The sequence below is a fragment of the Hylobates moloch genome, unplaced genomic scaffold (assembly GCF_009828535.3).
Source record: "Hylobates moloch isolate HMO894 unplaced genomic scaffold, HMol_V3 SCAFFOLD_2, whole genome shotgun sequence".
Lineage (NCBI taxonomy): Eukaryota > Metazoa > Chordata > Mammalia > Primates > Hylobatidae > Hylobates > Hylobates moloch.
Window position 1 is genome coordinate 4,984,745 of NW_026652277.1, and position 27,694 is coordinate 5,012,438.

The window sequence follows — 27,694 nt, forward strand, 5'->3', positions numbered from 1 at the left end:
GTGAAGGAAAAATAAAATACTTTAAAGACAAGCAAATGCTGAGAGATTTTGTCACCACCAGGCCTGCCCTAAAAGAACTCCTGAAGGAAGCACTAAACATGGAAAGGAACAACCAGTACCAGCCACTGCAAAAACATGCCAAATTGTAAAGACCATCGAGGCTAAGAAAAAACTGCATCAACTAACGAGCAAAATAACCAACTAACGTCATAATGACAGGATCAAATTCACACATAACAATATTAACTTTAAATGTAAATGGGCTAAATGCTCCAATTAAAAGACACAGACTGGCAAATTGGATAAGGAGTCAAGACCCATCAGTGTGCTGTATTCAGGAAACCCATCTCACGTGCAGAGACACACATAGACTCAAAGGGATGGAGGAAGATCTACCAAGCAAATGGAAAACAAAAAAAGGCAGGGGTTGCAATCCTAGTCTCTGATAAAATAGACTTTAAACCAACAAAGATCAAAAGACACAAAGAAGGCCATTACATAATGGTAAAGGCATCAATTCAACAAGAAGAGCTAACTATCTTAAACATATATGCACCCAATACAGGAGCACCCAGATTCATAAAGCAAGTCCTCAGTGAGGTACAAAGGGACTTAAACTCCCACACAATAATAATGGGAGATTTTAACACCCCACTGTCAACATTAGACAGATCAACGAGAGAGAAAGTTAACAAGGATACCCAGGAATTGAACTCAGCTCTGCACAAAGTGGACCTAATAGACATCTACAGAACTCTCCACCCCAAATCAACAGAATATATATATTTTTCAGCACCACACCGTACCTATTCCAAATTGACCACATAGTAGGAAGTAAAGCACTCCTCAGCAAATGTAAAAGAACAGAAATTATAACAAACTGTCTCTCAGACCACAGCGCAATCAAACTAGAACTCCAGATTAAGAAACACACTCAACACCACTCAACTACATGGAAACTGAACAACCTGCTCCTGAATGACTACCGGGTACATAACAAAATGAAGGCAGAAATAAAGATGTTCTTTGAAACCAACGAGAACAAAGACACAACATACCAGAATCTCTGGGACACATTCAAAGCACTGTGTAGAGGGAAATTTATAGCACTAAATGCCCACAAGAGAAAGCAGGAAAGATCCAAAATTGACACCCTAACATCACAATAGAAAGAACTAGAAAAGTGAGAGCAAATACATTCAAAACCTAGCAGAAGGCTAGAAATAACTAAAATCAGAGCAGAACTGAAGGAAATAGAGACACAAAAAACCCTTCAAAAAATTAATGAATCCAGCAGCTGGTTTTTTGAAAAGATCAACAAAATTAATAGACTGCTAGCAAGACTAATAAAGGAGAAAAGAGAGAAGAATCAAATAGATGCAATAAAGAAAGAAAAAGGGGATATCACCACCGAGCCCACAGAAATACAATCTACCATCAGAGAATACTACAAACACCTCTATGCAAATAAACTAGAAAATCTAGAAGAAATGGATAAATTCCTCAACAAATACACCCTCCCAAGACTAAACCAGGAAGAAGTTGAAACTCTGAATAGACCAATAACAGGCTCTGAAATTGTGGCAATAATCCATAGCTTACCAACCAAAAAGAGTCCAGGACCTGATGGATTCACAGCCGAATTCTACCAGAGGTACAAGGAGGAACTGGTACCATTCCTTCTGAAACTATTCCAATCGATAGAAAAAGAGGGAATCCTCCCTAACACATTTTATGAGGCCAGCATCGTCCTGATACCAAAGCCTGGCAGAGACATAGCCAAAAAAGAGAATTTCAGACCAATATCCTTGATGAACATTGATGCAAAAATCCTCAATAAAATACTGGCCAACCGAATCCAGCAGCACATCAAAAAGCTTATCCACCATGATCAAGTGGGCTTCATCCCTGGGATGCAAGGCTGGTTCAACATATGCAAATCAATAAATGTAATCCAGTATATAAACAGAACCAAAGACAAATACCACATGATTATCTCGATAGATGCAGAAAAGGCCTTTGACAAAATTTAACAACCCTTCATGCTAAAAACTCTCAATAAATTAGGTATTGATGGGATGTATCTCAAAATAATAAGAGTTATCTATGACAAACCCACAGCCAATATCATACTGAATGGGCAAAAACTGGAAGCATTCCCTTTGAAAACTGGCACAAGACAGGGATGCCCTCTCTCACCACTTCTATTCAACATAGTGTTGGAAGTTCTGGCTAGGGCAATCAGGCAGGAGAAGGAAATAAAGCGTATTCAATTAGGAAAAGAGGAAGTCAAATTGTCCCTGTTTGCAGATGACATGATTGTATACCTAGAAAACCCCATTGTCTCAGCCCAAAATCTCCTTAAGCTGATTAGCAACTTCAGCAAAGTCTCAGGATACAAAATCAATGTACAAAAATCACAAGCATTCTTGTATACCAATCATAGAGAAACAGAGAGCCAAATCATCAGTGAATTCCCATTCACAACTGCTTCAAAGAGAATAAAATACCTAGGAATCCAACTTACAAGAGATGTGAAGGACCTCTTCAAGGAGAACAACAAACCACTGCTCAATGAAATAAAAGAGGATACAAACAAATGGAAGAACATTCCATGCTCATGGGTTGGAAGAATCAATATCGTGAAAATGGCCATACTGCCCAAGGTAGTTTATAGATTCAATGGCATCCCCATCAAGCTACCAATGACTTTCTTCACAGATTTGGAAAAAACTACTTTAAAGTTCTTATGGAACCCAAAAAGAGCCCGCATCACCAAGTCAATCCTAAGCCAAAAGCACAAAGCTGGAGGCATCACGCTACCTGACTTCAAAATATACTACAAGCCTACAGTAACCAAAACAGCATGGTACTGGTACCACAACAGAGACATAGATCAATGGAACAGAACAGAGCCCTCAGAAATAATGCTGCATATCTACAACTATCTGATCTTTGACAAACGTGACAAAAACAAGCAATGGGGAAAGGATTCCCTATTTAACAAACGGTGCTGGGAAAACTGGCTAGCCATATGTAGAAAGCTGAAACTGGATCACTTCCTTATACCTTATTCAAAAATTAATTCAAGATGGATTAGAGACTTACATGTTAGACCTAAAACCATAAAAACCCTAGAAGAAAACCTAGGCAATACCATTCAGGACATAGGCGTGGGCAAGGACTTCATGTCTAAAACACCAAAAGCAATGGCAACAAAAGCCAAAATTGACAAATGGGATCTAATTAAACTAAAGAGCTTCTGCACAGCAAAAGAAACTACCATCAGAGTGAACAGGCAACCTACAGAATGGGAGAAAATTTTTGCAACCTACTCATCTGACAAAGGGCTAATATCCAGAATCTACAATGAAATCAAACAAATTTACAAGAAAAAAACAAACAACCCCATCAAAAAGTCGGCAAAGGACATGAACAGACACATCTCAAAAGAAGACATTTATGCAGCCAAAAAACACATGAAAAAATGCTCATCATCACTGGCCATCAGAGAAATGCAAATCAAAACCACAATGAGATACCATATCTCACACCAGTTAGAGTGGCCATCATTTAACAAGTCAGGAAACAACAGATGCTGGAGAGGATGTGGAGAAATAGGAACACTTTTACACTGTTGGTGGGACTGTAAACTAGTTCAACCATTGTGGAAGTCAGTGTGGCGATTCCTCAGGGATCTAGACCTAGAAATACCATTTGACCCAGCCATCCCATTACTGGGTATATACCCAAAGGACTATAAATCATGCTGCTATAAAGACACATGCATACGTATGTTTATTGTGGCACTATTCACAATAGCAAAGATTTGGAACCAACCCAAATGTCCAACAACGATAGACTGGATTAGGAAAATGTGGCACCTATACACCATGGAATACTATGCAGCCATAAAAAATGATGAGTTCATGTCCTTTGTAGGGACATGGATGAAACTGGAAAACATCATTCTCAGTAAACTATCGCAAGGACAAAAAACCAAACACCACATGTTCTGACTCATAGGTGGGAATTGAACAATGAGAACTCATGGACACAGGAAGGTTTTCTGGGGTGGGAGGGGAGGACAGATTAGAGTATACCTAATGTAATGAGATTAATAGTTGCAACAAGCATGGTACAGGAATATGTAACAACCTGACATTGTGACATGTACCACTAAAATAAAATAATAAAAAATAAAATAAAAAAGAGTTTATTGCATGATGCAAATGGGTAGTCACTGCCATGAATACATTTAAAGATTTGACATAGACTCTAAAAATGTGGCCTTTTCTCCATAATTATCTATGAACTCCAAGAGGTTTTCTGGATTTTTGTCCCAGCCTTTTTGATTGTTGGCAATGACAGCTTTGAGGCAGCTCAATGCTCATGGTGATTAACATAAAAGAGCCTCCGTGGGTCTAACAACTTTCAAATTAATATTGAAAAGAACTTCCATTTGAACATGTTTAGTTTATGATCCTGCTCATGGACTATCAAGTCTTCAGGGGGATAAGGAACTCTTTTTTTTTTTTTTTTTGGCCAATGACTCAGAAATTTATTAAACTTAATAATTATGACAATTATCCTTGGTCAGATAGTGGAAGGTGAAAAAGAAAGTTATTTTTTTACAAGTAAAAAAATAAAAAATAATATGACAATTAAAATGACATTATTAGTCTGAAGTGCAATAAGAAAAACAAAGTGTTCCCTGATTAATTGAGCAACCACTGATTACCCTTTGTATTCTTATAGCATTGTCTGTGACCCTATTTGTTTATTTAATATAGATTAGTGACTTTTTATTATATAATCTCTCTTCCTAACCACATTTTAAAATATCATACTTGTAGGCCAGGCATGGTGACTCACGCCTGTGATCCCAGCACTCTGGGAGACCGAAGCAGGTGGATCACCTGAGGTCAGTTCGAGACTGGCCAACATGGCGAAACCCTCTCTCTACCAGAAATACAAAAATGAGCTGCTCGTGTTGGCACTTGCCTGGTCCCAGCTATTATTGTATCACCTGGATCAAGAATACAATCCCTTATTGCTGGATATCAAGGGCTGTTTGAGTCAAAGAGAGGCATTTCCCCAGAGAAAATTATAGGATCAGACAAAAGTAACAAAAGTCGACTCTGAAACCCCATTAAAACCTGTAAAATGGTTATTAATATATATAATGGAAGTAGGAGATTAAAGTAAGCCTGTCTCCTAAAGACATTCCTTAAAACTCCGTACGTGAAACACTTGGCCCACATCACTTTCTAGAACATTGCAGCACCTACCTCACGGTGGATTATTATCCTAAAACGTACATGGGAGCATGCCTATCGGTGGAGAAGTTAAATTGTGACATTAAAATGACTGCTTCTACTTCAGCCAGGTGAGACGATACTACCAAAAGATGAAAATGGAAAAGTAATATTCGACACAGTGGATCTCTGTGCCACATGGGAGGTGAGTGCTTGGAGGACAGAGTACAGAAAAGGAAGACAAGAAGAGGTAAACCTGTTCCCCAGCTTTCATATGCAACAATGGAATATGCACCACTGGAACTGGAAATTAAGTAGCTTGACAAAGGAAGTTTTGCTGAGTGGTAGGGAAGAACACATGACTGAAATAGAATAGCGGGAAATGAAGGAGATAAACTGGGGACAAGGAAGACAGGTATTCCTCCCCCTCCATGTACATTTATCTCTCCAGCTTCCTAAAGAGGATACACAAATTCTTCTTGCTGTCACTATCCTTTTGTTATCTGTTGTAATTTTTTCTCTTGAGAATCACTGCTATTTTCATTGTCATATCTTAACAGTTGTTGCTTTAACAATTCTGTCTTGCATTTATCATAATCTGCAGCCAACTGCACAAATAATTCCTCATAATCCCTTTCTCCCCAGGCCATGGAGAAGTGTAAAGATGCAGGATTGGCCAAGTCCATTGGGGTGTCCAACTTCAACCGCAGGCAGCTGGAGATTATCCTCAACAAGCCAGGACTCAAGTACAAGCCCGTCTGCAACCAGGTGAGCGCCCTCAGCCTCCTCTCCTTTGTCTTCTCAATGTCCATCTTCCGGTCCTACTGCCTGGCTTCCATTTGTTCTGTTCCACTTTCACTTGTGAAACAGAAGATTCTAGAAAGCAAAACATCTGTCTAGAAGAAAATGGAAGACCCTTAATTGCACCTCTCCTTGGAGAAGTCTTAGTGAAAATGGTACAGAGACCTTCATGCTAAATTGTGTATAATATTTTTGGGGGAGGTAAATTTCATCAAGGGGGACTGAAATGGTTAATCAGAGCTCAGGGAGAAGGTGGACTTATCTCTAAGGTATGAAAGACCACCAGAGAGTGGATTGGTAAAGATGATTTGGAGTATAATGTGTGTAATTATAGAGGCCATAAAAACATGGGATGAGCAATAAATCAGGAGAGAGTGAGAATAAGAAGATAGGTACTACGGGTTTAAATAGGGTTTCGATGTCTGAATGCTTTTTCTTGGCATCTCTGTTTTCATAGTTCTTAAGCAGGTACTAAAAATTAACTAGAAACAATGAAAGTCATCCAGGTTAGGGAGAGGAAGTCACCCGTTTATGAGAGCTGCTTGAGAGATAAGCTGAAAGGACGTGGCGTGCTACCCCCACCCCCGCCTCGTGTAGAAAAGCCTGCCAATGTTGCCTCATTTAGACCCAAACTCCAAAACGGGAGTCTTATAGCTGGACCACCTAGGAAGAGAGGTTCTAAAGCACAAAAAAGAAAGCATTTCATTTTGGGACACTTATTTGCAGCTGGAAATGGGGGAATGGGCTAACTGGCTAAACTACTATCTTGTCCATCCTGCCTTCATTTCAGTCCTTCCACATTGCTATTTGGTGTTTGGACTGTGCTGGAAGAACTGTTTTATACAGGCTGCTATTCAATAAATTTGTAAATACCATACCCACCAAAGGATTTAACACTGAAAAGATTAAGGTAACTTTGGAAAATTCTAAAAGTCACTTTTCACTCCTGAGATGTAGGTGGTCAGGAGAAATGAGGAACACTGTAGAAGCCATATGCAAGATGCACAGATGGCATCGTGTTTGTTGTGGACTGTTGATGTTGACAGGATGGAATAAGTCAAAACTGAACTTTATAAAATAGGGTATAAGAAAATAAAGATGTCCCTGTACTTACAGGTGCTAAGAAACTAGACTTGAAGAACTTGTCTCTCTCAGAAATTGAGAAATCGTTAGCAATGGTTGAACTGAGCTCATCAACTCCTTGGCATTTGCAGCCTACCTGTGCAATCATAGGACATGAAATAAAGGAAGGACTTGAGAAACTCCATGATTTGATAATGAAAAGAAAAACATTGCAGTAATGTAAAAAGATGAATATGATGCCTTTTCTATATATGTAGAATAGATTTTCTCTGGTCTGATTTTGACTAATGCAAGACTGTCTACAGCCTAGTTTTCCTGTATGCCCTCCTGGGTGCTATCAAACCTTCATTTCATTGAACAATCAGATGCCCAACTCTGTGGCTTTGTGGAAGATGAGTAAATACAATAATGCTTGAAATGGTCTCTTCTCCCTAGCCCACAAATATTTTGGTACTATCATTTTGGGAAGTCAAGCAAGCATAATAAATTAACCAGAACACAATTGCGGAAATTTGATGCAAAGTTAGTGAAATAAAACTTTAAAGAGTGAAAAAAAGAAAGTTAACTATTTATGGAGATAACTAGTTATGGTGGATGAAATCAACACTGAGAAAAATTTAGCAGCACACTGAGCTGACCTTCTGCCTGCCCACATCTTATTCTGATGCACTGCTTTGCTTTCTGTCATCAAATCAACTGTTTAGAAGCATCTATTCTGTGTATGGTTCTGTTCTCTTACTCTTTTACTACTTAGAGTCAATGAGTACAGGTCTACAGTTGAAACACGTATTTAAAATTTATGTATTTGGCAATATAATACAAAATCATGATTTTCAATTAAAAAGGAATTAATGTGGTTTTAATATTAGTTTTACTCAATTTTTATTATGACAACTTTTGAATTTTAGAGAAATTTGAAGGGATAATATAGGACATCTACATGTTACCATCTATATCCAAAATTGTCAACGCTTTGCCAACCTGGCAAATATATAGGCATATATGAGTATATCTGCATCAATACATGTAGTATTTGTTGAATCTCTTCGAAATATATTCCAGTGATCACAATTCACCTCTACAGACCTTTCAAAGCATGGCATAGGAATGAAGATATTCTCCCAGTAACAGTGCAATTATTATATCTAAGGAAATAACAATAATGCCCTCATATCATTGATTATCCAGTCAATATTCATATTTCCCATTGTTTTATTGAAAGATCTTATACCTCTATTTTAACCATAAATAGAAGATGAAAAAATTTAAAGATACCATATAATAAGATATTAAGTACCTGAAATTATACCTAATAAAAGATGTGTATGACCTCTAAGGAGAGAATTATAAAACAATGAAGAGTAAATAAATAAAAGATGTATCATGAAAACAAAAACAAAAAAAAACATCCAATTGTGACTTTCAGTTTGTTGTACTTTGGTCAGTTAACTTGTTGTTCCAAGTTTTTAAAATGTAAGTTTGTGTAGATTAGAAGTTATACTTCAATGCTTTATATCATAGAAGTTAAACATTTTTGGTGAGAAACTGCCTCTACATTGCTGTATCCCTGAAATTATACCACAGTAGGCAGCATGAAATGACAGATTGTCCCACAATTAGTGATGCTAATTTTGATCGCTTGGTTAAACAAGTGGTAATCAGATCTAATTTCCAGAGACATGTGTTCTCCCCTTTGTAATTACTAGTAATCTGCTGGGTGAAATAATCAAGAGGGAAAGTTATATTACACAGCAAATTTTCACATGATGATCGAGTATACATCAATGATGTTTTAAATTTTTGTATTCTATTATTATTGTATTTGTTCTTTCCTTGGGGCTTTAAAGTAATTAACTTTCGATTTTAACTACAAGTTTTACTATTCTTACTTTATGTTTTATTATAAAAAAATTTTTTTCACGAAGTCAAGAAAAGAAACAATTACTGCTCTCAGATATGCCAAAAGCTTAACTCCTTTAATTATTCATGTCCTAGAAAAAAATTACTGTAATGATCACTGTATTAGTCCATTTTCATGCTACTGATAAAGACACATCCAAGACTGGGACTTATAGTTCCAATATGGCTGGGGAGGTCTCACAATGATGGCAGAAGGCAAGGAGGAACAAGTCACATCTTACATAGATGATGGCAGGCAAAGAAAGAGCTTGTGCAGGAAATCTCCTCCTTATAAAACCATCAGATCTCATGAGACTTATTCACTATCTCAAGAACATCATCAGAAAGATATGCCCCCATGATTTAATTATCTCCCACCAGGTCCCTCCCACAACACATGGGAATTATGGGAGCTACAAGATGATATTTGGGTGGGGACACATAGCCAAACCATAACATGCCACCCCGGCCCCTCCCAAATCTCATGTCCTCACAATTCAAAACCAATCATGCATTCCCAACAGTCTTCCAAAGTCTTAACTCATTTCAGCATTAGATCAAAAGTCCACAGTCCACAAAGTCTCATCTGAGACAAGGCAAGTCCCTTTCACCTATAAGCCTGTAAATTCAAAAGCAAGTTAGTTACTTCCAGGATACAATGGGGGTACAGGCATTGGGTAAATACAGCTGTTCCATGTGGGAGAAATTGGCCAAAACAAAGGGGCTACAGGACCCATGCAAGTCTAAAATCCAGCAGGGCAAATTTTAAAGCTTCAAAATGATCTCCTTTGACTCCGTGTTTCACACCCAGGAGTCAATGGAACTCCATTTACATCCATGCTGATGTAAGAGGTGGTTCCTATGTTCTTGGGCAGCTCCACCACTGTGGCTTTGCAGGGTACAGCCTCCCTTCTGGCTGCTTTCATGGGCTAGCATTGAGTGTCTGCAGCTTTTCCAGGTGCACAGTGCAAGCTGTCAGTGATCTACCATTCTAGGGTCTGGAGGATGGTGGCCCTTTTCTCACAGCTCCACTAGGTGGTGCCCTAGCAGGGACTGTGTGGGGGCTCTGACCCCAGAGCACTGCCCTAGCAGAAGATCACCATGAGAGTGCAGGCTTAGCGGTAAACTTCTGCCTGAACATTCAGGCATTTCTATACATCCTCTAAAATCTGAAATCTAGGTGGAGGTTCCCAAACCTCAATTTTTTTTTTTTTTTTGAGATGGAGTCTCACTCTGTCACCCAGGCCCAGGATGGAGTGCAGTAGCTCAATCTCAGCTCACTGCAACATCCGCCTCCCAGGTTCAAGTAATTATCCTGCCTCAGCCTCCTGAGTAGCTGGGATTACAGGTACATGCCACCACGCCTGGCTAATTTTTGCATCTTTAGTAGAGACAGGGTTTCACCATGTTGGTCAGGCTGGTTTTAAACTCCCAACTTTGTGATCTGCCTGCCTCAGCCTCCCAAAGTGCTGGGATTACAGGTGTAAGCCACCATGCCCGGCCCCATACCTCAATTCTTAACTTCTGTGCACCCATAGGCTCACTACCACATAGAAGCTGCTAAGGCTTGGGACTTGTACCCTGTGCAGCCATGGCCTGAGCTGTACCTTGGCCCCTTTTAGTCACAGCAGGAGAGATTGAGATGCAGGGCACCAAGTCCCTAGACTGCACACAGAATGGAGACCCTAGGCCCAGCCCATGAAACCATTTTTTCCTCCTAGACCTCCACCTCCCTCTGGGCCTGTGATGAGAAGGGCTGCCACAAAGGTCTCTGACATGCCTTGGAGACATTTTCCCCATTGTATTGGTGATTAACATTTGGCTCCTTGTTACTTATGCAAATTTCTGCAGCTGGCTTGAATTTCTTCTCAGAAAATGGGTTTTTAATTTTTACTGCAAGTTTTCTGAACTTTTATGCTGTTTCTCTTTTAAAACTGGATGCTTTTAACAGCACCCAAGTCACTTCTTGAATGTTTTGCTTAGAAATTTCTTTGACCAGATATCCTAAACCATCTCAAGTCCAAAGTTCCACAAATCTCTAAGGCAGGGACAAAATGCCACCAATCTCTGCTAAAACATAACAAGAGTCACCTTTGCTCCAGTTCCCAACAAGTTCCTCATCTCCATCTGAGACCACCTCAGCCTCGATCTTATTGTTCATATTACTATCAGTGTTTTTGTCAAAGACACTCAACAAGTCTCTAGGAAGTTCCAGACCTTCTTATATGCTTCTGTCTTCTCCTGAGCCCTCCAAACTTTTAGAAACTCTACATGTTACCTAGTTCCAAAGTCACTTCATTTTCAGGTATCTATCTTTCAGCAACGCCCCACTCTACCGTATTAGTCCATTTTCATGCTGCTGATAAAGACATACTCAAGAGTGGGGAAAAAGGGGGAGTTTAATGGACTTACAGCTTCACATGGCTGGGGACACCTCACAATCATGGCAGAAGGCAAAGAGGAGCAAGTCATATCCTACATGGACAGCAGCAGGCAAAGAGACAGCTTGTGCAGGGAAACCCATTTTTAAAATCATTAGATCTTGAGAGACTTATTCACTATCATGAGAACAACACAGGAAAGACCCATTCCCATGATTCAATTATCTCCCCTGGGCCCCTCCTACAGCATGTGGGAATTATGAGAGCTACAAAATGAGATTTGGGTGGGGACACACAGCCAAAACATATCAGTCACCATTGGTGAAGGCAAATACTTTTGATCACTCTGTCTTTTAACCACTCAACACTTTGAAGACATGGATTGTTTTGCTATAATTTGTGACTCATTTTATTCATTATTGGTTTTTGATGCTCAAATCTATACAAATGTTACTGGGATTCCTATAAAACTACTTTCTTTTAAACCTGCCCTTATGAGTCTTTAAAGAAATTCTTACATTCTGGCACAATTTGATGTTCAAAGCTCAGAATCTTAACCTATCCCAAGTCTGGAACTTGCCATGTGCACTTCTAGTGGTCAAAGGTTGTTAGAAACTGGCCCTGGTTCATAGAGTTGCTTATGCTCACAAATAACATTTCTATATATACTTTTAGACCAGCAATATAAACTGTATTTTTATAAAATGATTGTTACTTGCCAGTAATATTCTGTCCAAATTTAATGTTATACTTTATTCAGCTTATTTTAATCTTTATATTAACATATCTGTTTTGAATTATCTGATGCTTTTCTGTCTTGATCATCTAAAGGTAGAATGTCATCCTTACCTCAACCAGAGCAAACTGCTGGATTTCTGCAAGTCAAAAGACATTGTTCTGGTTGCCTATAGTGCTCTGGGAACCCAACGACTATGGTAATAAAAGCAACAGGAAGTATACCTAAAATGCCATTTTTATGAAAAATTTTAGTTATACCATACTCAGTCTCCTAGAGTTCACTCTCAATGGGTCAGGGTAAGGGGATAATTTGCATTTCTTACGAGATCCCAGGTGATGCTGCTGCTGTTCAGGGGCCTCACTTGAGAGGCTCTGGTGCAGAATGAACACCTTAGTCTGTTTAGGGAGCCTCCTACCAAACTGAATCCAGCCTCAAGACTTCAGCATTTCTGGCTTTCCTTCCAGGATGGTGGACCCGAACTCCCCAGTTCTTTTGGAGGACCCAGTTCTTTGTGCCTTAGCAAAGAAACACAAACGAACCCCAGCCCTGATTGCCCTGCGCTACCAGCTGCAGCGTGGGGTTGTGGTCCTGGCCAAGAGCTACAACGAGCAGCGGATCAGAGAGAATGTCCAGGTGAGGAGTTGGGTTGGTATCAGGGCTCCTGCAAAGTGTCCTTCACACGTGTGCTTCTTGTAAGGTTCTCAGGACACCCTTGGACTAAGTCCACTTCCTGGGCATTTCCTATGCACAAATGCTTTGTGTGCATAAGGGTTTTCTACTCTACCACAGGAGGAGCAGCATGGGTGGAGAGAATCAGGATGGGACCAAAACCAGGAATTTTGGTTTCAACATAAAGTTGGAAACTTAACTCTATCCCTCTGCTAGGGACATCACCTTTTCTTCATTTTCTGAAGTGAGGAGTTGGGTTAGGTGTTCTCTAATCTTCAAAAATCATTACAGATTTTTTTTTCATGTCCTTGTTTACTCAGTATAAATTTCATATATTTATTCTCTTAGAATTATTTGTTGAGTGCCTGTTGAAGTCTTTGGGTATTTTATTAGGTTGCATATCTTTTTCTATGTGTAGAAGACCATAATTATACTAAGTAAACTTATTAAAGAAAACTTCTCAACATAGAGGTTTAATACAAAACCATTTATTTAACTGACAATTCCATGGTTTGAAATTTAGCCTAAGCTCCACCTGAACTCAGTCTAGTCCTGTTTCTGGCTCGGCTCTCTCACATGTGTGCAGGGTAATCAGGCAGCTCTACAGAATTAATCCAGAATTCATATTCAGGATATTCTTTAAGAGCTTCAAATGTATTGTTGAAATACCCTCTCCCAAAATGTACCCGTATTTTAATTCCCTTTATGGTGGTTTTAATAAGCAAAAGTTTCTACTCTTAATGTAGTCAAATTATTTATGGCATTTTCTTGTAGTTGCTAATATCATGACTTTTTCTACATTGGAAACATGACAATATGTTACTATATTATGTAGTAAAATATTATATAGTAATACAAAGTAATATACTATTTTCTATTAATATCTTATAAAAGTATTAATGTACTTTTATAAACTGGGATAGTAATTTGATTTTTAATATGTGAAATAAGGGTACAAATGTATATATACATAATCTTCACTTGATACTAAAATGTCCTACTGAGAATTATTGAAAAGTCTGTATTTGCTCACTTATCTTGATTTTTCATCCTAAGTGTCCATAAGTACTTCACTGACATTTCCCCCCTTTCAGAGTTAACTTTCCTGCACTGTCTAGATTATGTTGAATAGAAAGTCTTACTACCATAATAGTAACAGTATTTTTCTGACTTATTCTCTTATATAATAATGGCTTGGCTAGTCCTGAATGAGTGTTCTGTTACATAACATTCAGTATTATCAACTTCAACAAAAGGGCTAATATTTTGTTCTCTGGCTGAAATTGCTATGAAACTGCAGATCAGTTTGGTAAGAACTGATTGAGACTTCCAGTTTATGACCATAGACCCTATGAATATTCAGTTATTTATGTGATATTTTAAGATATGCTTCAATTAGTTACATACCCTTTATTAAGGCGTCTGTGCATGTTTTCCTAGATTTATTCATAGAAAAATTATACTTTTAATAGTCTTTAGATAACTTTGAGAATTTTCTAATCTATGCAAATATTCTAAGAATACAATGAATGCTTCTTACCTAGATTCATCAATTGCTAAATTGATGACATTTTAATTCTCTTTTCCTCTCATTCTCTGTATCATTAGAGTATTCCATTAAAATTTAGTAATTTAGCTGCATAAATGTCTTCTTTTGAGAAGTGTCTGTTCATGTCCTTCACCCACTTTTTGATGGGGTTGTTTGTTTTTTTCTTGTAAATTTGTTTGAGTTCATTGTAGATTCTGGATATTAGCCCTTTGCCAGATGAGTAGGTTGCAAAAATTTTCTCCCATTCTGTAGGTTGCCTGTTCACTCTGATGGTAGTTTCTTTTGCTGTGCAGAAGCTCTTTAGTTTAATTAGATCCCATTTGTCAATTTTGGCTTTTGTTGCCATTGCTTTTGGTGTTTTAGACATGAAGTCCTTGCCCACACCTATGTCCTGAATGGTATTGCCTAGGTTTTCTTGTAGGATTTTAATGGCTTTAGGTCTAACATTTAAGTCTTTAATCCATCTTGAATTAATTTTTGTATAAGGTGTAAGGAAGGGATCCAGTTTCAGCTTTCTACATATGGCTAGCCAGTTTTCCCAGCACCATTTATTAAATAGGGAATCCTTTCCCCATTTCTTGTTTTTGTCAGGTTTGTCAAAGATCAGATAGTTGTAGATATGCAGCATCATTTCTGAGGGCTCTGTTCTGTTCCATTGATCTATGTCTCTGTTGTGGTACCAGTGTCATGCTGTTTTGGTTACTGTAGCCTTGTAGTATAGGAATCTAGAACCAGAAATACCATTTGACCCAGCCATCCCATTACTGGGTATATACCCAAAGGACTATAAATCATGCTTCTATAAAGACACATGCATACGTATGTTTATTGCGGCACTATTCACAATAGCAAAGAGTTGGAACCAACCCAAATGTCCAACAACGATAGACTGGATTAAGAAAATGTGGCACATATACACCATGGAATACTATGCAGCCATAAGAAATGATGAGTTCATGTCCTTTGTAGGGACATGGATGAAACTGGAAAACATCATGCTCAGTAAACTATCGCAAGGACAAAAAACCAAACACCGCATGTTCTCACTCATAGGTGGGAATTGAACAATGAGAACTCATGGACATAGGAAGGGGAACATCACACTCCGGGGACTGTTGTGGGGTGGGGGGAGGGGGGAGGGACAGCATTAGGAGATATACCTAATGCTAAATGACAAGTTAATGGGTGCAGCAAACCAACATGGCACATGGATACATATGTAACAATCCTGCATATTGTGCACATGTACCCTAAAACTTAAAGTATGATAATAATAATAATAATAAAAATAGGACTAAGAATACTTATGTGACTATATGTTAGGAATCGCTAAGATTATGTATGTGAAAGAGGCTTGTAAACTACAAAGGTAGTATACATTGAAGTGTTAATATTTGTATATAATAAAGTGAAATAGAAAATGGACATACAAAAAAAAAACAAGAAAGAAATTTCTTCCACCAGATACCCTTAATCATCACTAAGTTCAGACTTCTACAACGTCCTGGAATGGACATAATGCAGCCAAGTTCTTTCCTAAGGTATAACAAGGGTGATCTTTGTTCCAGTTCTTAGTAAGTTTCTCATTTTGATCTTAGACTTCATTAGCCTAGACTTCGTTGGCCATATTTTTAATCAGCATTTTGGTCAGAATCATTTAACCAATGCCTAACAAGTTCCAGACTGTCCCTTATCTTCCCATTTTCTTCTGAACCCTCCCGACACTTCCCAACTGTGCTAATTACCCAGTTCTAAAGCCACTACCACATTTTCAGACATTTTTAGCAATGTCCCACTCCTAGTAACAATTTTCCGTATTAGTCCATTGTGTGCTGCTATAAAGAAGTACCCGAGGCCAGATAAAATATGCCAAAAGTTGTTTTGACTTACCATTTTGCAGACTGTACCAAAATCATGGCACCAGCATTTCGTTTTGGTGAGGCCTCAGGAAGCATTTACTCATGGTAGAAGGTGACAGAGGAGGAAGTATATCGAATAACAAGAGATGAAGAGGGAAAAAAGGAAAATGTCAGGCTCCTTTTTAAACCAGATTTCATGTGAACTAATGCAGTGAACACTCATTACCATGGGGAGGGCACCCAGCCATTCATGAGGGATGCCCCCATGGCACAAACACCTCCCACCAGGACCCACTTCCATCATTGGGGAATTACATTTTAACATGAGATTAGGAGGGGACAAATATCCAAATTGTATCACCATCAAACTGTCTAAATTACATATTTCAGAATTTCTCTAGATTCTTCTGAATCTAAGTACATGAACCAATCATGGGCACACAAGGTCAGCTTCGTTCCATCTTTAGTTTCTGTTGAGATTTTGTCTTCAGTTTTGTGCAGTTTCAATATATAATATCTAGGAATATATTTATATTTTATCTGATATTCTTTAATCACTTGAGAGTTTAGAGATGGTCTTTCATGACTTTTGGAAACTTATCAAGTATTTTACATATTGCCTCTACACCCTACTGTGTGATATACTTGGCTATTCCAAGTTGACAATTATTCAATCTAAGAATAAAAATTTTCTACTTCTTTGGTAGGTTTTTGAATTCCAGTTGACATCAGAGGATATGAAAGTTCTAGATGGCCTAAACAGAAATTATCGATATATTGTCATGGATTTGTAAGTAACTTTGGAAAATGGGTTTCCAGTTTATTTTTAGAGGAGGAACGTCAGATGGGTGTTGAAAGTGACCTCAAAACCAGGGAGACAGAGGCCAGTGCAAGTGAGAGGTGAGACAGGAACTCTCCTTCTGGATTCACTCCAGAGCTCTGTTCTCTGACAGGGTGAGTAGACCCAGGGTCAGCATGGGTCAACCTGTGCCTCTGCTCTCCTGACTCCATGGAAATTTCCAGAGCAGCCAATATTATTGCCGAATCTGAAACTTTCATGTAGGCCTGGCATTTCTTCTATGGCCTAGTGGACAGCAGATATTGCCCATATGGCTTCATCAATGTTTTTCCAAATCTGTACTTATAGCTTTTTCTTCCAAATCCACTCAGTTCCTTATCAGATAAAAAACATTTCCAACAACATTGGTGTCCATGCCAGAAATTCTCATCTCTTCCATATGGAATTGCTCACTAGATCATGTCAATTCAATATCTTTAATTGTTTCAAATTTCTTTCTTCCTTCTCCTTAGACATTTGCTCATGACTCAAACACTGCATTTTGCCTCCGGGAAGTTTGCCCTTAGTGGGCAATAGAACTCTTGGCATTAATTTTTGCAATATGGAAATCTCAATGCAGAGTATAAAGAAGTTTTAGAGAAGATAGATTAAAAATCAAGGGAAGAGCCAGGCTCAGTGGCTCATGCCTGTAATCCCAACACTCTGGGATGCCAAGGCAGGTGGATCACTTGAGGTCAGAAGTTTCAGACCAGCCTGGCCAAAATGACGAGACCCTGTCTCTATAAAAAATACAAAAATTAGCCATGCATGGTGGCACACACCTGCAAATCCAGCTACTAAGGAGGCTGAGGCAGGAGAATCCCTTGAACCCGGGAAGCGGAGGTTGCAGTGAGCCAAAATTGTGCCACTGCACTCCAGCCTGGGCAACAGAGCAAGACTCAGTCATTTAAAAAAAAAAAAATCAAGGGAAGAGTTGGAAAGTCCCATCGTTGGGGATAATATATAGCTGACAAAAGATCTTACTCTTTCTATATGCTCCAAGGTTCTAGGATTCACAGAAAGGCACTCATGTGATGAGGGCAAAACAAGTTATGTCACTGCCTGCAGTGGAGATGTTAACAAGTAATAGACATGAGATAATGTATTAAAAAGGATAAGCACAGCAGCACATCATAAGAACTCAAACATTTTTAGATATCATTGTTTATATCTTTATTAGTTTAGAGGAAAACAGTAAAATAGAAAATCATGAAAAGGAAAGGAAAAGTGGCAAACATCAGTAATTCTCACCAATCAGTTATTCAATATTAATGAATCATTTATTCATTCTATTTTGTGTGATTTTCACCTAAAGATTGCCCTTAGCATATTGTAGGTTTTGGATATGGAACCCCATATCACATATGACAATTTACATGTCTGAATTAAAGAAAATATTTTCCATATGGTAAGCAGCTAGTCAGTAATGAATACATTTTTTAAAAGGAAATGTGATTGCTAGCAATAACATTTAACCCTCAAAACTTTTTGTTAGTGATGAACATATAGCTGGCTTATTTCTATTCAAAACAATGCAGGATGAGTTCCTGCTTTCATTGAGAATTTGAAGTAGAAAAGGTCAGAATATCTCTTTGCTCTGTTGACAGATATGGAGGACTATGTTTGAACAATTGACCCTGTGTAGTTTGTGTGATAAATTCCAGGCAAGGGAATATAAGTTGAAAATTTTCTTATTTTGAAAAAAAAAAAAAAACACTTATTATAAACTCATGTTCATGAAAGACATATTCTACAAATAGTCCGAAAATAAACTTCTTAACAGTCACACTAATGGCAGCTTCATATAAATCACTTTGCTACCAGCTTTTTAATAGAGTCATTTCTTCCATATTTATGTACTATCCTTTCTCTTTTCAGTCTTATGGACCACCCTGATTATCCATTTTCAGATGAATATTAGCATAGAGGGTGTTGCACGACATCTAGCAGAAGGCCCTGCGTGTGGATGATGATGCAGAGGATGTCTCTATGCTGGTGACTGGACATGTGGCCTCTGGTTAAATCGCTCCCCTCCTGCTTGGCAACTTCAGCTAGCTAGATACATCCATGATCCAGAAAGCAAACATAATAAATTTTTATCTTGAAGTAATTGAATGTTTTTCCTTAAAGATTATTTTCCTACTCCTTTCTCTGTTACTTGTGTGTTTCTTTTCCTTCTAGTTCTTTAGGGCCAAAAACTGATTTGCCTATAAGTTTGGGGCAGAGAGTAGATGATAACAAATATTTTATAGACATTTTTGAGGTGAGAGTAGGTGGAGTTTTCAGCCTCTAGAGGAGGAGCAAGTGACATATTTGTTAGTCTGTCTTTAGCTCTTTCAGAAAGAAGAAAACACACAGCATAGAACCTGAACGTGAGCCATATTGACAGGATGACCAACAATCCAAGGCCTCCCTCCAGCATCGCAAGAATGGGAGCTCCAGCAACCTAGGGGTGCAGCATCCCTGTGGGGTAATGGTTAGGGAGGTGGGAGGGCACCCATCCAGGAGAAATAATTAGAAGTCAGATATGGGAGAGGTGAGGAGAAGGGAGTTGAGCACATTCTGCTTGGGAAATAAAAACACATGGTCTTTTGTTAATTACGTCTTGTGCATAAAAGGAAACTTCCCACATTGTTTTAAGGCTGAGAGCCAGGCCTTGACCTCTGTGTGCTCAGTATCAGCAGTGACCTTGCTGGGCTATGGTGGAGCAGGACATCAAAGACACCAGTGACTGCCCACATTCTCCTGAATATCAGCTCCATTTAGAACAAATATTAGGTTCTAAAAATATACTCTTAATTTGTTCTACTCAGTCTTTTGAAATATTTCATACATTCACAAAGGCACACTTACTAATATAAAATATCTGAAAGCCATTACGTGTTGTCAAATTAATTTCAAAATTGCAACTACATCTAATTATCCAAAATTTCAAAACTCTTCTGAAAACAGTGTATGTAAAATAGCATGATGCTTTCAAACTTTGTAAGAATTACTCCTGAAAGTTACTAAAAACACCTAATTGTTCATATAGTTTGTAGGGGTACAAATTTAATCAGCTGGTCAAGAAAATAAAATTTCATTCCAGACAACTTTTTGAAAAGTTGGGACAATGTTACGGGCTACTGGCCAAAGCGCTTTGAGACTGACAGGTGTTTATGACCTGTGCACATTTTCCAGTGCTTTTACCCTCCACTGATTTAACCCCATTAGAGGGGTTTTCTTAAGCCATGTCTTTCAGCTGAGAAACACCCTGCCAAGTTTTGTAGTTTACAATATTTCCTAAAATGATTTATTTCTTAGAATTGGAAGAAGCCATGAACTTTGGAAGACCCTTGGGTGATCTTTGGACTGGTTTTCTGTCTTCACTCATTTCCTTGATGATGTAAAATATTCTCATGGCTTTAAATACAGCCTCTAGGCCAAGAAACCACAAATCAATATCGGCAGGTCAGCTTTTTCTCCAAAACTCCAAAATGAAACATCATATTGTCTGCATCTCTACATTAGTGCCTAATGGACTTTCACACTTAGCATGACTCAAACAATTATTTCACATCACAAAGTTGATTGACATAATCAAAAATTAATGTTTTTTTAACTTATTAGTCAAGTATGTAATGCTATAGAATTTCAGATTTTCTTAGTATGCATGACATTATTTTCCCCAAGATGTGAATAATTAGAACAGTCATTTATAAATAGTAAATCTAAAAAAATAAAAAATAAATAAATAGTAAATCTGCTACAGGCTTATTCTACTTGTTTACCCTTCATTTTCACAGAAATCTTATTTTAAAAAGAAAGTTAGGCCAGGTTCTCTGGCTCACACCTGTAATCCCAGCACTTTGGGAGGCCAAGGTGGGCAGATCACGAGGTCAGGGAATCGAGACCATCCTGGCTAACACGGTGAAACCCTGTCTCTACTAAAAATATAAAAAATTAGCCAGGTGTGGTGGCGGGCACCTGTAGTCCCAGCTACTCAAGAGGCTGGAGCAGGAGAATGGCATGAACCCAGGAGGTGGAGCTTGCAGTGAGCAGAGATCCTACCACTGTACTCCAGCCTGGGTGAAACAGCAAGACTCTGTCTCAAAAACAAAAACAAAAACAAAAAGAAAGTTACTCGGAATTTTTTAAAGCTTAAATTGGGAACACACAGAGGTTATAGAATGTTGTTAAATCCAATTCCTCATTTCATTATATTTTTTCTATAAGAAATGCTAAAGTGAGGCTGGAACAGTGGTTCACGCCTGTAATCCCAGCAACTTGGGAGGCCAAGGTGGGCAGATTACTTGAGGTTAGGGGTTTGAAACCACCCTAGCCAACATGGTGAAATCTCATCTCCACTAAAAATGTGAAAATTAGCCAGGTGTTCTGTCATGCACCTGTAATCTCACCTACTCAGGAGGCTGAGGGAAGAGAATTGCTTGAACCCGGGAGCCGGAGGTTGCAGTGAGTCAAGATCAAGATCACGCCATTGCACTCCAGCCTGGGCAACAGAGTGAGACTCTGTCTCAAAAAACAAACAAACAAACAAACAAAAAACAGGAAAAAGAAAAAGGAAGAAATGCTAAAGTCAGTACTTCAGGTTGAAATAAAAGACAGTAACTCAAACCCATAAAGATGTATAAAGACTGCTTGTCTCTATATATGGGACAAAATGTGAAAAAAATGTATTTTTGAAGTTCACATTTTTACTCCATTTATCTCAAGATTTGAAACACAAATGTATGCAAATAACACTAAATTAATATTTACATAGTGTGTAATCTCACTGAAAAAAGTAATGTGAGGTGAAGAGAAAGAAACCCTGTGGAAATATACATTTTTTTCAGCACCACACCATACCTATTCCAAAACTGACCACAGAGTCAGAAGTAAAGCATTCCTCAGCAAATGTAAAAGAACAGAAATTATAACAAACTGTCTCTCAGACCACAGTGCAATCAAACTAGAACTCAGGATTAAGAAACTCACTCAAAACCGCTCAACTACATGGAAACTGAACAACCTGCTCCTGAATCACTATTGGGTACATAATGAAATGAAGGCAGAAATAAAGATGTTCTTTGAAACCAATGAGAACAAAGACACAACATACCAGAATCTCTGGGACACATTCAAAGCAGTGTGTAGAGGGAAATTTATAGCACTAAATGCCCACAAGAGAAAGCAGGAAACATCCAAAATTGACACCCTAACATCACAATTGAAAGAACTAGAAAAGCAAGAGCAAACACATTCAAAAGCTAGCAGAAGGCAAGAAATAGGTAAAATCAGAGCAGAACTGAAGGAAACAGAGACACAAAAAAACCTTCAAAAAATTAATGAATCCAGGAGCTGGTTTTTTGAAAAGATCAACAAAATTGATAGACTACTAGCAAGACTAATAAAGAAGAAAACAGAGAAGAATCAAATAGATGCAATAAAAAATGATAAAGGGGATATCACCACCGATCCCACAGAAATACAAACTACCATCAGAAAATACTACAAATGCCTCTATGCAAATAAACTGGAAAATCTAGAAGAAATGGATAAATTCCTCGACACAAACACCCTTCCAAGACTAAACCAGGAAGAAGTTAAAACTCTGAATAGACCAATAACAGGCTCTGGAATTGTGGCAATAATCAATAGCTTACCAACCAAAAAGGGTCCAGGACCAGATGGATTCACAGCCGAATTCTACCAGAGGTACAAGGAGAAACTGGTACCATTCCTTCTGAAACTATTCCAATGAATAGAAAAAGAGGGAATCCTCCCTAACTCATTTTATGAGGCCAGCATCATCCTGATATCAAAGCCTGGCAGAGACACAACCAAAAAAGAGAATTTTAGACCAATATCCTTGATGAATATTGATGCAAAAATCCTCAATAAAATACTGGCAAACCGAATCCAGCAGCACATCAGAAAGCTTCAAGTGGGCTTCATCCCTGGGATGCAAGGCTGGTTCAACATATGCAAATCAATAAACGTAATCCAGCATATAAACAGAATCAAAGACAAAAACCACATGATTATCTCAATAGATGCAGAGAAGGCCTTTGACAAAATTCAACAACCTTCATGCTAAAAACTCTCAATAAATTAGGTATTGATGGGATGTATCTCAAAATAATGAGAGCTATTTATAACAAACCCACAGCCAATATCATACTGAATGGGCAAAAAACTGGAAGCATTCCCTTTGAAAACTGGTACAAGACAGGGATGCCCTCCCTCACCACTCCTATTCAACATAGTGTTGGAAGTTCTGGCCAGGGCAATGAGGCAGGAGAAGGAAATAAAGGGTATTCAATTAGGAAAAGAGGAAGTCAAATTGTCCCTGTTTGCAGATGACATGATTGTATATCTAGAAAACTCCACTGTCTCAGCCCAAAATCTCCTTAAGCTGATAAGCAACTTCAGCAAAGTCTCAGGATACAAAATCAATGTACAAAAATCACAAGCATTCTTATACACCAATAACAGACAAACAGAGAGCCAAATCATGAGTGCACTCCCATTCACAATTTCTTCAAAGAGAATAAAATACCTAGGAATCTAACTTACAAGGGACGTGAAGGACCTCTTCAAGGACAACTACAAACCACTGCTCAATGAAATAAAAGAGGATACAAACAAATGGAAGAATATTCCACGCTCATGTGTAGGAAGAATCAATATTGTGAAAATGGCCATACTGCCCAAGGTTATTTATAGATTCAATGCCCCATCAAGCTACCAATGACTTTCTTCACAGGTTTGGAAAAAACTACTTTAAAGTTCGTATGGAACCAAAAAACAGCCCGCATTGCCAAGTCAATGCTAAGCCAAAAGAACAAAGCTGGAGGCATCACGCTACCTGACTTCAAAATATACTACAAGGCTACAGTAACCAAAACAGCATGGTACTGGTACCAAAACAGAGATATAGATCAATGGAACAGAACAGAGCCCTCACAAATAATGCTGCATATCTACAACCATCTGATCTTTGACAAACCTGACAAAAACAAGAAATGGGGAAAGGATTCCCTATTTAATAAATGGTGCTGGGAAAACTGGCTAGCCATATGCAGAAAGCTGAAACTGGATCCCTTCCTTACACCTTATACAAAAATTAATTCAAGATGGATTAAAGACTTACATGTTAGACCTAAATCCATAAAAACCCTAGAAGAAAACCTAGGCAATACCATTCAGGACATAGGCATGGGCAAGGACTTCATGTCTAAAACACCAAAAGAAATGGCAACAAAAGCCAAAATTGACAAATGGGATCTAATTAAACTAAAGAGCCTCTGCACAGCAAAAGAAATTACCATCAGAGTGAACAGGCAACCTACAGAATGGGAGAAAATTTTTGCAACCTACTCATCTGACAAAGGGCTGATATCCAGAATCTACAATGAAATCAAACAAATTTACAAGAAACAGACAAACAACCCCATCAAAAAGTGGGCAAAGGACATGAACAGACACTTCTCAAAAGAAGACATTTATGCAGCCAAAAAACACATGAAAAAATGCTCATCATCACTGGCCATCAGAGAAATGCATATCAAAACCACAATGTGATACCATCTCACACCAGTTAGAATGGCCATCATTAAAAAGTCAGGAAACAACAGGTGCTGGAGAGGATGTGGAGAAATCGGAACACTTTTACACTGTTGGTGGGACTGTAAACTAGTTTAACCATTGTGGAAGTCAGTGTGGCGATTCCTCAGGGATCTAGAACTAGAAATACCATTTGACCCAGCCATCCCATTACTGGGTATATACCCAAAGGACTATAAATCATGCTGCTATAAAGATACATGCACACATATGTTTATTGTGGCACTATTCACAATAGCAAAGAGTTGGAACCAACCCAAATGTCCAACAACAATAGACTGGATTAAGAAAATGTGGCACATATACACCATGGAATACTATGCAGCCATAAAAAATGATGAGTTCGTGTCCTTTGTTTGGACATGGATGAAACTGGAAATCATCATTCTCAGTAAACTATCGCAAGGACAAAAAACCAAACACTGCATGTTCTCACTCATAGGTGGGAATTGAACAATGAGAACACATGGACACAGGACGGAGAACATCACACTCTGGGGACTGTTGTGGGGTGGGGGGAGTGGGGAGGGACAGTATTAGGAGATATACCTAATGCTAAATGATGAGTTAATGGGTGCGGCACACCAACATGGCACATGTATACATATGTAACAAACCCGCACATTGTGCACATGTACCCTAAAACTTAAAGTATCATAATAATAAAATAAAATAGAATAAAAACCCTAAAATGTTATGTTCCTAAAAGAGTTTTGATAAAAATTATGGAGAAAAAAATGGGAATCATCAATAACTCTAATTCTAAAAACCATGACCAATGTAATATGTTACTGAAGTTTCTTTTGGTCTTTTTCATATGTGCATATGTATAAGTCAATTCTTGCAATGCTAAAAAGAAATACCTGAGACTGGGTAATTTATAAAGAGAGGAGGTTTAATTGGCTCATGATCCTGTGAGCTGTACAGGAAGCAAGGTGCTGGCATCTGCTCAGCTTCTGGGAAAGTCTTAGGAAACTTATAATCATGGCAGAAGGCTAAGGGGGAGCTGGCATTTTGCATGGCTGGAGCAGGAGGAAGAGAAAGAGAGGGGAGGTACTACACACTTTTTAAACAACCAGATCTCACGAGAACTCACTTTTGCAAGGGCAGTACCAAGGGGGATGATGCTAAACCATTCATGAGAAATCCACCGCCATGATCCAATCACTTCCCACCAGACGCTGCCTACAACATCGGGGATTATAATTCAGCATGAGATTTGGTGGGGACACAGATCCAAACCATATCAGCATATAATTATTTCTACGTTTTTAATGTGGAAAATTCCAAACATACAAAAAAGTAATGGAAAGAGTATAATGAGCCTCGTGTATCCATCATCCAATAATTAACTTGTGGCCAATTTGTTTCCTTTGTAGTCCCTTTCATTATATCCACCCCCCTGAATCATTTTGAATCAAACCCTAGACATTGTATACTTTCATTTGTAAACAGTTTAGTGTAAATCTCTAAGAGATAAGGATGCTCCTTCTAAATGTACCACAATACCTTCATCATACCCACCTCTAAATCAGCAATAATACCTAAATCATAGAATATCCAGATTATGTTCGTATTTTCCAATTTATCCTTTAAGTTCTCTTGTTTCCCTCAACTGTTGGAATTAGGATCCAAACACGACCCACACCTTTCAGCCTGTTAATATGTAGCTGCAATCTCTTAAAAAAAAAAAAAATCAACTTTACTAAGGTATAATTTACATAGAATAAAATGTAAAAAGGCAAAAAAAAAAGAAACCCTGTGGAAAGGTTTATGAAATACTGGTAGATTGGTATTGATTCAAAGTAAATTGTTATAACTTTATAAAGTTGTATGTCATCCTCACAGCAACCACAAAGAAAATAACTATAGAATATACGTAAGAGGAAATGATATGAGAATCCCAATGTCACTTTTAAAAGTCATACAAACACACCAAAAACATAGTAACTGTGGATATGAAGGACAAAAAAGCTATGGACAGAAAGGAAAAACTGAAAATGGCAAAAGTCACATTTTCCCTGTCACTAATTCAATCATGCATCACATCACACCTCTTCTGAAAGAGGCTTTATTAGGCAATTTCATCTTTCTTTGTGCAAAGATGAGGGAGTATAATTACACGAACCTGGATGGCATAGCTTACTGTGCATTAAAGCTATATGATATAGAATATGGGGCCAGACACGGTGTTTCACGCCTATAATCCCAGCACTTTGGGAGGCTGAGGCAGGCGGACCACTTGAGGTCAAGAGTTTGAGACCAGCCTGGCCAACATGGTGAAACCCTGTCTCTACTAAAGATACAAAAATTAGCTGGGCATGGTGGTACACACCTGTAATCCCAGCTACTTGAGAGGCTGAGGTAGGAGAACCGCTTGAACCAGGGAGGTTGCAGTGAGCCAAGATGGCACCACTGCACTCCAGCCTGGGCGACAGAGCGAAACTCCGACTCAAAAAAGAAATTTATAGAATAAAAATATGGGTCCCAGGCTACAAACCTGTACAGCATGGTCCTGCACTGAATACCATGGGCAAGTGTAGCACAATGGATAGTATTTACATATCCAAATATATTTTAACATGGAAATGGTACAATAAAAATAAGCTATTAAGTTATGAAACTGCTGTTGTATATGTGGTTTGTCATTGACCAAAATATTATTATGTGTGCTGAGAAGGGAGGTGGTCTGAGAGGGTAGTGAGCCTGAGGAGGAGGTGTTCTGAGAGGGGTGTGATTCTGAGGGGGGAGGTGGTCTGAGGCAGGGCCCTGGGTCTGAGGCAGGTCCAGGTGAAGGGGCTGAGAGAGGAGGTCGGCTGAGAGGGGTGTGGGTCTGAGCAGGGAGGGCCACCGAGGGGCCTTGGGTCTGACGGGGGAGAGCAGAAGAGGCAGGCACTGGTCTGAGGGGGGAGGTGGACTGAGGGGCATGTGGGTCTGTGAGAGGCATGTGCTTAAATGGATTAAATTTCTATTTCAAAAGCAAATCGATTGGCAGAATAGATTTTACAAA

General features: G+C 38.6%; 1 protein-coding gene and 1 pseudogene across 2 annotated transcripts in view; both read left to right on the forward strand.

The window, feature by feature from the left end:
* The window catches only part of AKR1C4 (aldo-keto reductase family 1 member C4), a 33,806-nt gene extending 14,809 nt beyond the window's left edge, over positions 1-18,997 (forward strand). Inside the window, exons 4-9 of one of the 2 annotated variants that reach the window (XM_032144125.1) lie at positions 5,386-5,463; positions 5,904-6,026; positions 12,254-12,357; positions 12,605-12,794; positions 16,946-17,028; positions 18,955-18,997. In XM_032144125.1, the coding sequence (XP_032000016.1) occupies positions 5,386-5,463; positions 5,904-6,026; positions 12,254-12,357; positions 12,605-12,794; positions 16,946-17,028; positions 18,955-18,997 (621 nt within the window). The remainder of the gene's footprint in view (positions 1-5,385; positions 5,464-5,903; positions 6,027-12,253; positions 12,358-12,604; positions 12,795-16,945; positions 17,029-18,954) is intronic. The other variant, XM_032144894.1, reaches the window with a different exon arrangement.
* Positions 6,331-7,360, forward strand: LOC116471513 (ADP-ribosylation factor-like protein 4A; annotated as a pseudogene).
* Positions 18,998-27,694: the final 8,697 nt, after the last annotated feature.